We start from the raw sequence: 12974 nt of genomic DNA, 5'->3' as shown, positions 1-12974 counted from the left end.
TGGTGTTATTGCAGAAATGTTTGGCAACACGGAATAACGCATTAGAGAGTAGTATGTAAATATGTAATACAATTATTTTTTGAGGAAACAGTAATCAAAAAGGTTAATTAAAAAGAATTTATTTATTTAATTATTTATTTATTTAAAAATGAATTAATGCAAATATTAAATAGCTCCTCTGGATCAGATCTTGATTTTGGTCTCTTTGATCTTTGATTGGTCAAACCCAATTTGCCGCCAAACAAAAACAGAAATGATAACATACCTTCATAGCAACGGTTACTGAATATAACCGAAGTAATGAGAATTTGCGCTTTTATTTAGTGTCTTGTGTATTTAGTATCTATTGTTTAATGCAAAAAAATATGGATTTAGACCAGGAGGAGACCATCGCGACCGACGACGACGACAGTGATGAAGCAGACCAGAGCTTTTACCTCAGCAGGTTAACTGATTGACTAATAAAGACCCATTTTTTATATTCTGACTCGATAAATGTAGTGAAAACGACAGATTTACTATGGTAACTACTGGTTCGTGTATTATTGTAGGTTAATGTTGACAGAACATCAGTTCTCATCCCCCACTGTCCTCTCTCGTCGTGTGCTGAGTGAAGGTATATCATGTAACAGTTACTGTAGTCAAACTAAGCAGGTTTGCAGTCATTTCCTGAGTAATACAGTTTTTTTTTTTTACTACATTTTACTATTTTCTGGGAGAAAAACTGATAGTGGTGCTTGCAAAACCTGTATTTCATTAGTCGTTGATTAATCAAGTGATTCGAGTGATGACACTAATTGTGCTACCATTCACCGTACAGTTACAGCAATAACGTTAGCTGAAATAGTCTCTTTGTTTGACAGAGATTTCCCCTCAGATTGACCTGCAGTATCGCACTGGACAGAGCAGAAACACATCCACAACAAAACAGGTAGATTACATTAGACAGCACATGCTGAGGTCCTAATCAAATGTAAACTTAAGCATCTGTACATATATTGTGTTAAAATCTCTTTTACTTTATTACAAGACAACACATAGCACTGTGGATCCACCAACAAACCCTGGAAGGTTTGTTCACCATTTTTAGACTTGGAAAAACTGCATTTTATTGCAAAATTCATATAATAATGAATTTTCTCTGTTCTGTTTTTATCAGTGTAAAAGCTCTTAATGAAGACGAAAGTTCTTCAGAAATGGAACACAGTGAAGGTAATCCAGTTGATGTAAACAGTCTGGAAAAGTAAACCTTCTAACTTTAAACAAAATCTACAAAAGCCTTTAGTGCCTCAACTAGACATAGCTCTTCAAAACATCTACAGTGTAAGCTACGCCCTGATCCAACCTGTTTCGTGGTTTTTGAGATTCAGTCAGCAGTTCAAACAGCTGATCTTTGGCTAATTCGTATGTAACTTCTGCCCCCTAGTGTTGAGACCCATTCCTATACATGGCACTATCTCATTAGATGCTTCTCGCCAGGAGCCTGGGCCTGCTCTGAGACGTTCGTTGAGAATAAATGGCAACAAAACTAATCCGTTGGGCACAATGAAGAACACTCAACTACTGAATACTCAACACAGGTCAATCAGGAATATGAAATGCACTCATTAGTAATTTTCAGATTGTTGATTGCTAAAAAATACAGTAGGGTCTAAAACCATATTGAATATTTGAGCTCATAATTACTGAAATTTATTGAAAAATTTATTTTATATTTGCTGTTTATGTGCAGGTCACTGCCTTCTAAAAGCAAGAAGAGTCCAGACACTAAAGAGTACAATAAGCCTTTGCCTATACATGATAACTCGACATTACGTGCTAAACCTTACGTTAGTGCAGGCAAGTGCTCAAACCTGATCACAGAAATTAAACTCAGTGCAGTGTAGACAGGCAACATTACTATATGTATTCTTGTTGAGTTGGTGCAGAATGATGAATCTATGCTAGAGATGAAACTTTCTTGACAAAAGCATATTGTGCGCCTTTTTGAGATAACACAAACTCTTTTTGCTAGGTTTCAGTGGCAAAGGCGTAACAGATCCAAAGTCAGGGAAAGTCCTGTCACTCAAGTCCATCCACAGACAGAATCATTTTGGAGAGACAAAGCTGCATTTAGCTGTGATGAAAGGAGACATTGAAGATGTCAAAGACTTGATCACAGTGGGTGCTTCGGTTAATATAGCAGATTATGCAGGTATAACATATTGAATGATTTCATAAAACATAAAATTGTTCATTATTGCATTTTATTAGCACACTGCATATTTCACTCCTTATTTATATCATCCCACGGGCCTTATGTGGCATTTTGGTCGAAGTTAGCACACATGTCCACCTGATGGCATTGTGGACCAACAGTTCTCGAAATCCTCTCGCTTCTCATTTTCAGGTTGGACTCCACTCCATGAGGCAGTGCAGAGAAACATGTATGACGTGACAGAAATTTTACTCAAAGCTGGAGCCGAAATCAACTGCAAAGGACATAATGGAATTACACCTTTACATGATGCCATTCAGTGTCAGTATTACAAGGTGTGAAAATTGCATACGGTGGTACTCAGATGTACCTTCAGTGTTATTAAAAATGTGCATATAAAATACACAGACTGTGATAGCTATTATATTGAATACTTACGCCTACAGATTGTAGATCTACTTCTGAAGTATGGTGCTGATCCATTATTAAAGTGTGACAGAGGAAGGACTCCTATGGACATGACCACAGACAAATCGATGTGCATACTGGTGGAGAAATATCTGCAAAAGTCTAAAAGTGATCCAGGTCTAAACCTCTTGACACACACAAAACAGATTTAATATGCATGTGTTGGACAAAATAATGTGGGAAATGTTCAGATGCTGAAGTTCATCTTGGTGCTCAAGCTGTCCTGGTTTTATGATCATATAATTTTTGCATTTTAGCAGACGTGTCTTGGAGTAAAGTTTTAGTAATTGCAGCTCTTTCATACATGTTGGCTTTGTCAAGTTCCCTGTGGTCATTTTTTGTGGAAACAGGGTCAATGTGAATAATGAGGTTTGCTGTCACTTTTGCTGCAGTAGTTCTGTGTTGTTTGGGTACAGTCCTGCTTAGTGTTCAGCTGTCATTGACTTTCAGTTTTTGGCTGCTAATCTTCTTCGCTGATGAAGTCGTTCCATCCTTTGTGTACACAGTCGTACTCGTAAAGAATGTTGTACCTAAATAATTGGGCTGTTAAGGTAACAGATGCTCATGTTAAATGGGCTCCCATGATTTGTCCTTTATGGAAGTCTGACAAGTCAGCTACAGTATTTCCCTGAGCGTTTGCACTAACCACAACTGAACACAACACTGATATACAAACTATAGACAATGAAAAAATAACTGAATCATGATTGCAGTGTTAGTTTGTCTGTTTGGATGTTTACATTATTTTATCCAACTCATGTTCATTTATATGTGCTGCATATAACATATCTCCCACAATACAAAATATAATTTGTAAAAAATTGGTTTGTTTTGCTGTATTTGGACACAGCTGAAAATCAACCCAGCACCTCTGACAGCCAGAACTCCATCAAAGTAAGTCAAAGATGTATCATTGGATAACAGATCTGCTGTCACTGACTGTGGCGTCATTACATGATCTGATTACTGATCGGTGACTTTTGTTTCATTCAACTTTGAGGACACAGGAGCTCCTCTTCAAAAATCAACAAGAACTGCCAAAACAAGGGAGCATGAAAGCAGCCTGCAGTCTGGTGAAGATGAACCCATTCCTGGTCCAAGCAGAGGACTACCAAGCTGTGATCCATCAATTCAGGCCTCTTTTAAAGGTTCTTCTCTACATTAGTCAAGGGTTTTGGGAACTAGATATGGCTCATGCAGTATTTAGTAGCAGTAAATGTGCACCTCTCGACAGTCTCATCTAGTCACTGTGATGATCTCAACATTTACCCGACCATGAAATACGCATTTGTTAAAGATGACATTGGATGCAAAATTCACTTTCACATTGTTTTTGCATATAAATATGTCTTATCAGTATGTGGACATAACCACCATACAATGATTCACTCCGTTCACTGCTTTTTTTAAGCCCAAAAAACCTAAATAGTCAATTATCAAGCTGTTTTGATTTTTTGATAAGTATAACCTCATACTGCTCAGGCCCCGCCCATGACCGCTGACGGACTGTCCCATATTAACATATTTCTGTCCTCAGTTAGTTGCACACTGTCCGACTTGGCCTCCGCACTCAAGCAGATGTAGCAGCAACGACTTGTAAGCGATGCAGGTGTTTTGTAGTATAATTATATATATTATAATTTGAACATAAGGGTGTGTTTACACTTGTCATGTTTGGTTTGATTAAAACAAACTCTGGTACGATTGCTCTGTTAGTGCGGTTCATTTGAGTAAGTGTGAATGCTGCTATCCAATCCCTGGTGCGACCAAGACCGCTAAAAAGATGCCCTGGGGCAGTTTGAATGAAATATGAATGCAGCATGGACCAAATACTTATAAACGTACCAAAAACAGGAAGTGATGACAAGATGTGACACGATGCAACATGATTTTACGAAGGGAACAAGCAGTGTATCCAAAACAAAATAAGCAGAGGGTAAACGTGGAGCAACGAGGAGGTAAAGTGCCTTTTAAGAGCTTTTTTTATGAGTTAAAATGTAAAAATAAAAATAAAATGTCATTAGGTGACTTATTAGGTGTATTCGACTTAAAGCGGCGCTGAGCAGATCGATCAGTGAATGAGTGCTTTGATGTCATACACTCACAACGCCCTTTTAAGTCGAACATACCTTTTCCTTTTGTTTGGAGTATTCTGTGTTGAAATATACGTCATTCAACCCGACCAATCAGTTTGTGAATGTATCACTATGCCTTTAGGTTCAGTATCTTTAGCTTTGCTGTCAAAAATCCCAGTGTGAATACTAAGCGGACCAGGACCAAATGTATCATTTTCTTTTTGGTCCGGACCAAATGAACCAAACAAACCGAACTACCAGTGTGAACACACCCTTAGAGTCTATATCTTCTCCCAACATTAGTTTTGTTTTTGATGGTAACACGCCACCAAATACACAAAAAACGAAAGAGCGGGGCGGGTTGAGCAGTAGCCCATTAGCATTTAAAGAGACATGCCCCGAAACAGGTCGCTGTGAACAGAGCAGTTTTTGACAAGGTAAAAACTGTGCTGTTTTGCATGACCACTGTTGACATTTCACGAAGACCCTAAAAAATCATGCCAACTTGTGGAAAATGGGCATCCGATGTCCCCTTTAAAATTCAGTTAATGTGGTATTGATCAAAGATATGGTCAGGTTAATTTATCCAGTTTAAATTAGAACACACATGGCTTTTAAGATATATAAAATATTTTCTTTCATCCTAAAGGCTTTGATATGAAAGATAAGCTTTTTAGAGGGTGTGAAGTGTAAAAGTCATCCTCATGGAGTTTATTTTGAATGGGAATGCTAATTCAGTTCAGTGATTGCAATAACAGCTCATGTAACGTAAAATCAAATCTTTTTTTGAGATAAAAAAGTTTATTTTGATTGGAAGCTAAATCTACAGTAAATGCTAAAAAAGGAAAGTAGCTTTTTGCACCGAGTGACAGTATCCACCTTAGCACCTCTGAAATATTCAGGAGGAAGTTAAAATGACACATTAGCAAACAATACCATTTTCAAATTGAGTCATGTTTTGCCCACAGACTAAACATACAAGACAAAAAAAAACATAAAACAAGACCAGCATACAAGACCATAAGACCAGCATTAACAGTCTTTTTTTAACTTAAAGTGAATGATTTTTATTGGCATTTTGCCCTTTATTAGATAACACATTTAATGTGAGGCTCAGTGTGAATTGGGGTGTTGTGTGTCCTCATTTCCCAGTGGAACCACCACCTCAGACTAGCACCAATGTACTGTGGCCTGTAAGGGACCAAGAGCAGGACTTCTGTAGCCAGGGTCCCTCACTGGTTCAGGATCAGAAGAGCGAGGGATCAGACACCTCAAGCTGCCTAGACAGTGATGTTACATTGGATTATATCGAAGATCGTTCATCATCACCAGAACTTTGGAGTCTGTGTGCCACTCAAGATTTCTCTGGTTCCTAGAGCAGTAGGGATGTTTCAGCAGATTGTCAAATACCTGATAAGTTCATTCAGTTGACGTTTGACTCTTAAATATTGGGTTGTTTTATGTAAGTTAGTTCTCTTTTGTTCTTTTATGTCATTCGAGCTGCATACTAACTACAAATACAAAATAGACTATAAAATGTATAGTCATCTAGTATATGTTCAAAATGTTGGAATTTTGCCACAAGCTAAAAATTAGTTTACATTTGTTTTGTTATGTGAAGTAAGCAGTGTTATACAAGTATGTGATTTAAATTTTATAATAGCAAATCTACTAATTTGCCTTGTTAGGATTTCATTGTATGACACAATGCAGTTGTTCCTTTAAGTTCTCAGAATAAAGAAATTTAATTTAAACTGCTGTCTCATGAAAATGCTGTCTTTGAAAAACAAAATACAACACTGAGGGGTAAAACCTTTTTGTCTTTATTTTTTATTGTATCCTTATTTGTTTCTATTTATAATTCTTAGGGGGAGGCTGGTGAAACTCTGATGAATGATGGCAGTTCAGTACCTGAGAAGACAAGCTCACATTTTTTCCATGAGCATAGCTATTCAGTGAGTGGTTTCCTTTACACCAAACAATGTCTGTCATGTAAATTTTGCATTGTAATCCAAACCTACTCAGCATTTTTATTTCATGGACTATTTCAGATTACTGATAAGGGAACGCCAAGTCAGAGCACAAGTGGAGATTCATATAAAGTTCGCTCTGCTAAAGCCACAGCAGCAGGAAAGAGGGTATTGCAAGGCTCTCAAGACAATTATGAAGCTGATATTGGGGATGATAATAGTTCGGCTATGGCTAAGAAAAGAATCAAAAGAACAAAACATGACATTCAAGTAGAAAAAGATTTTTTGGACTACTTGCTCAACTTTGATCTGAACCATGCCTTTGTTGATTTCGAAAGTAAGAAAGATGTAGATGGTCCCTCACCTCAACAGAATGAAGATGCAAGAGAAGATCAACAGTCAGATCCTGATGTTCACCAAAAAGTGCCATCTGAAATTGTGTGCTTTTCTGACACCAACAATGATGGCAGTCAGGAATGTAGCAATACTTCACTCTCCCCCAATTTAAATGAACTAATTGATTCATGTTTACAAGGGGCATTCAAGAGGGATGTTAATCTACATCCATCTGGAGTAATGGCTAAATCACCATTACAGAGTGAGGAACTGTTTGACTCAAGCAACCCTGATTCGCTGTCTTTGCTTACGGCCATAATCCATAATCAAGGATTGACCTGCAGCCCAGAGTATTCAGAGAAAGATGAACCAGAGGAATTAGACACAGGCAACAAACAAATTAATCGTTCTGAAACATCAGAAGAACAATTTTTGGCCCAGTCATTGTATTGTGAGCTCCAACAGCTGCAGAAAACTTCAACCAGCCCTCCCATTGAGTCTCTTCATGTGGATAATATCACTGGCTTTTCAGAAACACCACATGATGACTTGACACAAATCAGCATTCAAGAACTGCAATCTCCAAAAACACTGCCCCAAAAGAAGCTTCTAAGTCAGGATGAAGAAACAGACATGATCGCCATTCAAAACCAGAAGGGGGTGGTAGAGATATTAGAGACAACACCAAGAACCAATCAGACAGAAGTGACTAAGAGCTCCAATGAAAATGATGGCATGGAATGTGAAAAGCTGAAAAGTAACACATTAATTGTAAAAGCAACAGATCTCATTGGTGGATCTGAAGCAGAACCACATTCTTGTTGCAGGGGGGTTGTTAATGAGTCAGCGAGTGACGTTCTAAAAGACAATGCCAGCACATGTCCTGCTGAACAGCTTGAAAATTCTCACATGGCTAATTGTATTGTTATAGAGAATCAAATTTTTGTAGAATTATCAGATTCTGACTCCACTGTTGTGGAATGGTCCAATGCTGCTGATAGTCAGGATGCGGCCATCACATCATTTCAGCATGAACTCCTTGTTTCTGAAGGAAGGCGTAGTGAAAAGGAAGCAGATAACACAGAGGGTGCACTGGACACAGTGTCCTCAGTGAGTGTTTTGAGGCAGTTTTTACCGGAACATTTGAGTACACAAACTTCACTGGATAACACTGAAGAAAAGTCACATTTAAAACATGATCCACACATAGCTCTGGAAATCAAAGGGCTCCTAAACAAAGGTGAACTGAAAAGTCAGAAATCGAAACAGAAGAAAAGACCACTTCAAATCTCATTGAAAGGAATAAAAAACACAGATGGATTGAATACAGGTAATTCCCTCGGGTTAATCATAAATATTATTATAACTATATTCCAGAGCTGGGTAGGTTACTTACAAATTTTAATCTGTTACTAATTCCAAACTACATGACAAAAATGTCAGTTTTCCATTACCTAATCCATTACATTACACATCATAGGTAATATAATCAGACTACTTTTTAGATTACTTTTGGATTACTTTTGACCTAACTTGTTTATCAGATTGTTTAAATAGGATAACCTTGTACCATATTGATATAAAAATACAAATGAGTAAGAAAATATATTCCATTCATTGTTATTAGCAACTTGAAGTGCATTAAACATTACATTATGTCAAAGTTTCCCAGACTGGAGTTTGTGAATAAACTGCAGGGGGTTTATGAGTTTAATAAAAAGCTAATAAATAATTTAAAATAATAAAAATGTTAAATTAAATCATTTTACTAAATAAATGAAACAGTTTTTTTTTTAACTGCATATCATGTGACCATAACCAATGTCAGAGAAACACGAACATAAAAATGTGATAATTATTAAAATTAGTGCTGGGCAACAATTAATTGCATCCAAAATAAAGGTTTTTGTGTACATACTATATGTGTGTGCTGTGTATATTTATTATGTATATATAAATACACACACATGCATCTATATATTTAAGAAAAATATGTTTATATATTAAATATATTTATATATAATATATATATATATATATATATATATATATATACACATGTAAATATATACTGTATGTGTGTGTCTTATATACATAATAAATTTACATAGAGCACACACATATATAAACAAAACTTTTATTTTGGATGAGATTATTCATGATTAATTGTTGCCCAGCACTAATTAAAATATTTGAAAATCCCAGGCGAAAGAGGATCAGATGACAAAAAAGTCATAGTAATATTATATACATGGTTAAATAGCCTACAGAGTAATAATTAAAATAAAAATGCATGTGTTCATCAGTATTTGATGAAGTGTTGAAACACTTAAGGAGAACCAATTATGAATGATTTATTGCTATTGTGTAAATAATATATAATTATGTAATCTATAAAGAAGTAATTGTAGTCTGATTACGAGTATTTTAAAATGTAATTTTAATCTAATTACAAGTGCTTAATTTTTTGAATCTGATTACATAATCCAGATTACATGTAATCAGTTACTACCCAGCTCGGCTATATTTAGAACATGTCACTTTATATATTGTTATTTCTCATCAGCCTCAAAGAAGGTTTTGAAGATTCCTCAGAAAACTCTTCACAAGAGAAACCGTGTAGGAGAGACTCTGCTTCACCGGGCCTGCATTAGAGGAGACCTGCAAATGGTCAAAGGCCTGATAGAAGCTGGAAGCAATGTTAATGTATCAGATCATGCAGGTGGGAAAATCCTTGCCTTGTTATGTGTACATTATTATCTTTGATCTATTTAATGCTTTCATGATGTCTTGGGTGGACAGGATGGACCGCCCTTCATGAGGCCTGTTCTAGAGGTTTTGTAGATGTGGCAGAGCAGCTCTTGGAAGCAGGGGCCGATGTCACCAGCAGAGGGCTAAATGGATGTAACCCGCTGCATGATGCTGTTGCATCGGGCTCATATGAGGTACAATGAAAATATAGTGATCAGTGGCTGTCAGGCTCCAAGAAGGACAAAAAGCACCATAAACATAGCTTGTGCAACTCATGGACTATATTCTTTTTTACGTCAGACTATTTGTGCTATAGCCAGAAGTATGTAATTGCAGCTAAAGCTGTGCAAACAAGTGTAAGAGCGATGTAGTTAAGCATAGTTTTCAATCCGATAACCACCAGCATTTCACCAGCTCATTCACACTAACAGTCTGTACTCAAATGTAAATGCAGTTTCAAAAGCTGTTAAAGTTCTGATCTTGATGTTTTATGCATAGATTGTGAGGCTTCTCCTTCAGTTTGGCTCAAGCCCTCATGACAAGAATATGCTGGGGCAAAGTGCAGTAGACCTCGCAGCACATGAAAGCATCAAAGAGTTGCTTTTGACATTTAAAGGACCTTTTCGTAAACCTGCCCAGACAACTGACACTTCTAAACACGGATCTCAGCTTTTGGCTTCAGAGCACATGCAGCCAGGTAAGAGATTTTGCATGGAAGACATTGAAAAGCAGTAAAACTTCTCGGGTTGTTTACTGACCCTCATCTTGTTTCAAACCTGTATGACTTTCTTTCTTTATTACAAGACAAAAAGAGTGTTTTTGTATGTGTGTGCATGTTCGTGGATATGTTTAATGTTAATTGAGGTTATTTATTGATGATTATTCTCAACAGATCAGTGTTTTCAGTCAGCAGGAACAAGGATCGATTTTATTGGCAATAGGATGTTGTACTGCCTTATTAGAGATGGAATCATTCAACATGGGAATGATAATTTAGAAATTACACTTAAGGTAATTCATAAATCATTTGTCAGGTGCTGATCAAGGCATCACCATTAGACCAGCTAGATGTTTTTCATAAAGCTCTGAATAAAATTTAGGGTTGTAGCCACAAGGCCTCTCTTCTGGAAAATGGATCTATCAGAGATGCCAGTGGCAGAGTCTTCCTCCTTCCAGAACAATGGGTTGAATCAGTCATGGAGAGTCAATCTTCAGGTCCTGTCACCCCTGATTTTGCCTTGAAAAAGGTACAAGACATTCATGTGAAATGTTAAGATGTTTTCTACTGTTAATTGTAATGCATAGCTACAATTCATGATACAAAAACACATGCGAGTTCAGTACTTCTATGGTTTAGCAGTGACCTTCAAACCACATGTTTTTTTAAAAAACATTCTTATTCTGACAGGTTATGCATCAATCCAAGCCACTGTGGGATTATGTTTCAAGTTGTTTAAATGCAGAGAAAACACTTGAGGAATCACTACATCCCCATTCCTGCACGTTCAAAAAAAGCTCACCAAAACCTGCTTTAAAAGGTTGGTCAACTCAACAACAAGATATAGGACCAAACTTACTACTCCCACTAATTTTATATTTATATTACATCATGTTTAAAAAAGGTTGCAAAAACAGGATCTGTGACGTACTGTCTGTTGTGTTGAAATCTTCTTACTGTGAAAGCATGCAAGGTGTGTCCTTTGTACTAAAAACTTTTTTTGTGGTAATCGACTACATCCCAGATAGCACATGAACGTCTTCAATATGTCTGTTAAACATCACTACATCTGGAAAGCATCTGCAGTGTACAAACACCTGACTTATTTACAATGTCAGTTTTACATACATTCTAAATCATAAACATCTTAAAGACATTTTCTAAACGTCTATTTGACGTCTGATAGGAAACGCAGGCAGATCAAATAGACATCTGCCATAGGTTTTCTAAATTTTACATATCTTTTGAAATAACTGCGTCTAGCAGTTTTGGGGGAAGTTACTTCTGAAAGTAATGCATTACAATATTGCGTTACTTAATTTAAAAAAGTAACTAATTGTGTTACTTTTTATGGAACGTAATGCATTATGTCACTTTTTTTCATGTGGGCTGGGCTTGCTTATTTATTTTTAATAACAGAAAACCCAAAAGTTGTATTTTTGATGACTGTAAAAGCCTTTCACACCAAGAGTGAAAATAATAACCTCAGGGTGGTCTGCACCTCACTGTCAATTTCTCTCCACATGGGGACAGGAGACGTAGCTTGCATTACTTATTTGAGAAAGTAACTCAGATAGTTTCTTGTAAATATAAAAGCAATGCGTTACTTGAAAAAAAGTATTACGTAACTCACGTTACCTGTAATGCGTTACCCCCAACCTGTTGTCTAGTATACTCTTTTGTTTAATAATTAATTCATTTACTCCTTTTGTTGAATAGAGCAGTCCAAAAATGACGCTTTCATGAACATCACGTCAATTCACTTGGTCAACGATGAGGAGTTTTTTCCAAGCCATGTGATGAACAGATTCTGGGATTTCTTCGCCCAGAGTGAGGAGTGGACCTTTGAAACTTCATAAAATTGCTCGTGTAGCGCAAGTGCCTGAGCGTCACGGTGTTATAAACTTTTGTGTTAGAACTTTTATAAAGTGGAAAAGTGTTATTATGTGTTGTTATAATTTCTAAGTGTTATTGTTGGTTTGAAATATGACTATTTGAAATGTATTTGTACGCCTAAGTTGCTTTGGTAAGATGATGGTCTTGATATTAAAATAAAAGTTCATACATTACACGTTTCGTTTCGTGTTTATATTAACCAAGTAACTAACCAGTATTGATCTCAGCGCGCTTCGAGATGTATTTATGTGTTTGAAGGTTTTAAGGCAAAGTTCGGGTATGAGTGGGCGGACAGGACTTTCCTGGCGTCCACGCCTCATATTCTGCTTCTCTTCAGTCAGACTGCACAAAGTGAAGTCAGCAGTCCAAGAACTTATTCATCTTGAGCGGAGAGACGGCACGACGCAATCTTAAAAGACGCTGTAAGTATCTTGAACTCGATAGATCATTTATAGATCGACATTTTTAACTCTATATTATGTCATTCATAAAGTATTTGAATAGAGTTGCGAAGCTATGAAATGTTTGTTTGAGTTTTGACAGATGGGAGATTAGTACTGTAT

General features: G+C 36.7%; 2 protein-coding genes across 2 annotated transcripts; both read left to right on the top strand.

Annotated features, from left to right (window-relative positions):
- Positions 1 to 199: 199 nt before the first annotated feature.
- On the top strand, positions 200 to 6325 carry ankrd31 (ankyrin repeat domain 31). Its single transcript, XM_051110863.1, has 11 exons — positions 200 to 445; positions 552 to 616; positions 864 to 931; positions 1031 to 1071; positions 1160 to 1212; positions 2015 to 2194; positions 2390 to 2532; positions 2644 to 2782; positions 3516 to 3559; positions 3666 to 3813; positions 5893 to 6325. Exons 1-11 carry the CDS (start codon positions 354 to 356, stop codon positions 6114 to 6116), a joined length of 1197 nt encoding a protein of 398 aa, XP_050966820.1. The 5' UTR covers positions 200 to 353; the 3' UTR covers positions 6117 to 6325.
- A 299-nt stretch (positions 6326 to 6624) lies between these two features.
- On the top strand, positions 6625 to 12875 carry LOC127166053 (ankyrin repeat domain-containing protein 31-like). Its single transcript, XM_051111129.1, has 9 exons — positions 6625 to 6695; positions 6792 to 8376; positions 9613 to 9768; positions 9849 to 9991; positions 10296 to 10494; positions 10690 to 10808; positions 10898 to 11044; positions 11206 to 11335; positions 12235 to 12875. Exons 1-9 carry the CDS (start codon positions 6630 to 6632, stop codon positions 12372 to 12374), a joined length of 2685 nt encoding a protein of 894 aa, XP_050967086.1. The 5' UTR covers positions 6625 to 6629; the 3' UTR covers positions 12375 to 12875.
- The last annotated feature ends 99 nt before the right edge of the window (positions 12876 to 12974 follow it).

The sequence above is a fragment of the Labeo rohita genome, chromosome 5 (genome assembly GCF_022985175.1).
Source record: "Labeo rohita strain BAU-BD-2019 chromosome 5, IGBB_LRoh.1.0, whole genome shotgun sequence".
NCBI lineage: Eukaryota > Metazoa > Chordata > Actinopteri > Cypriniformes > Cyprinidae > Labeo > Labeo rohita.
The sequence above is the reverse complement of the archived record's forward strand: the minus strand, read 5'-3'. Positions and strand labels throughout refer to the sequence as shown.

Bases quoted from the DNA above. Each gene is read 5' to 3' on its own strand.
- ankrd31 (XM_051110863.1), top strand. From the start codon at position 354: ATGCAAAAAAATATGGATTTAGACCAGGAGGAGACCATCGCGACCGAC. The intron at 2,195-2,389 runs GTATAACATATT...TCTCATTTTCAG, and splicing joins TAATATAGCAGATTATGCAG to GTTGGACTCCACTCCATGAG. The intron at 2,783-3,515 runs GTCTAAACCTCT...ATTTGGACACAG, and splicing joins AAAGTCTAAAAGTGATCCAG to CTGAAAATCAACCCAGCACC.
- LOC127166053 (XM_051111129.1), top strand. From the start codon at position 6,630: ATGAATGATGGCAGTTCAGTACCTGAGAAGACAAGCTCACATTTTTTC. The intron at 9,992-10,295 runs GTACAATGAAAA...TTTTATGCATAG, and splicing joins TTGCATCGGGCTCATATGAG to ATTGTGAGGCTTCTCCTTCA. The intron at 11,045-11,205 runs GTACAAGACATT...TTATTCTGACAG, and splicing joins CTGATTTTGCCTTGAAAAAG to GTTATGCATCAATCCAAGCC.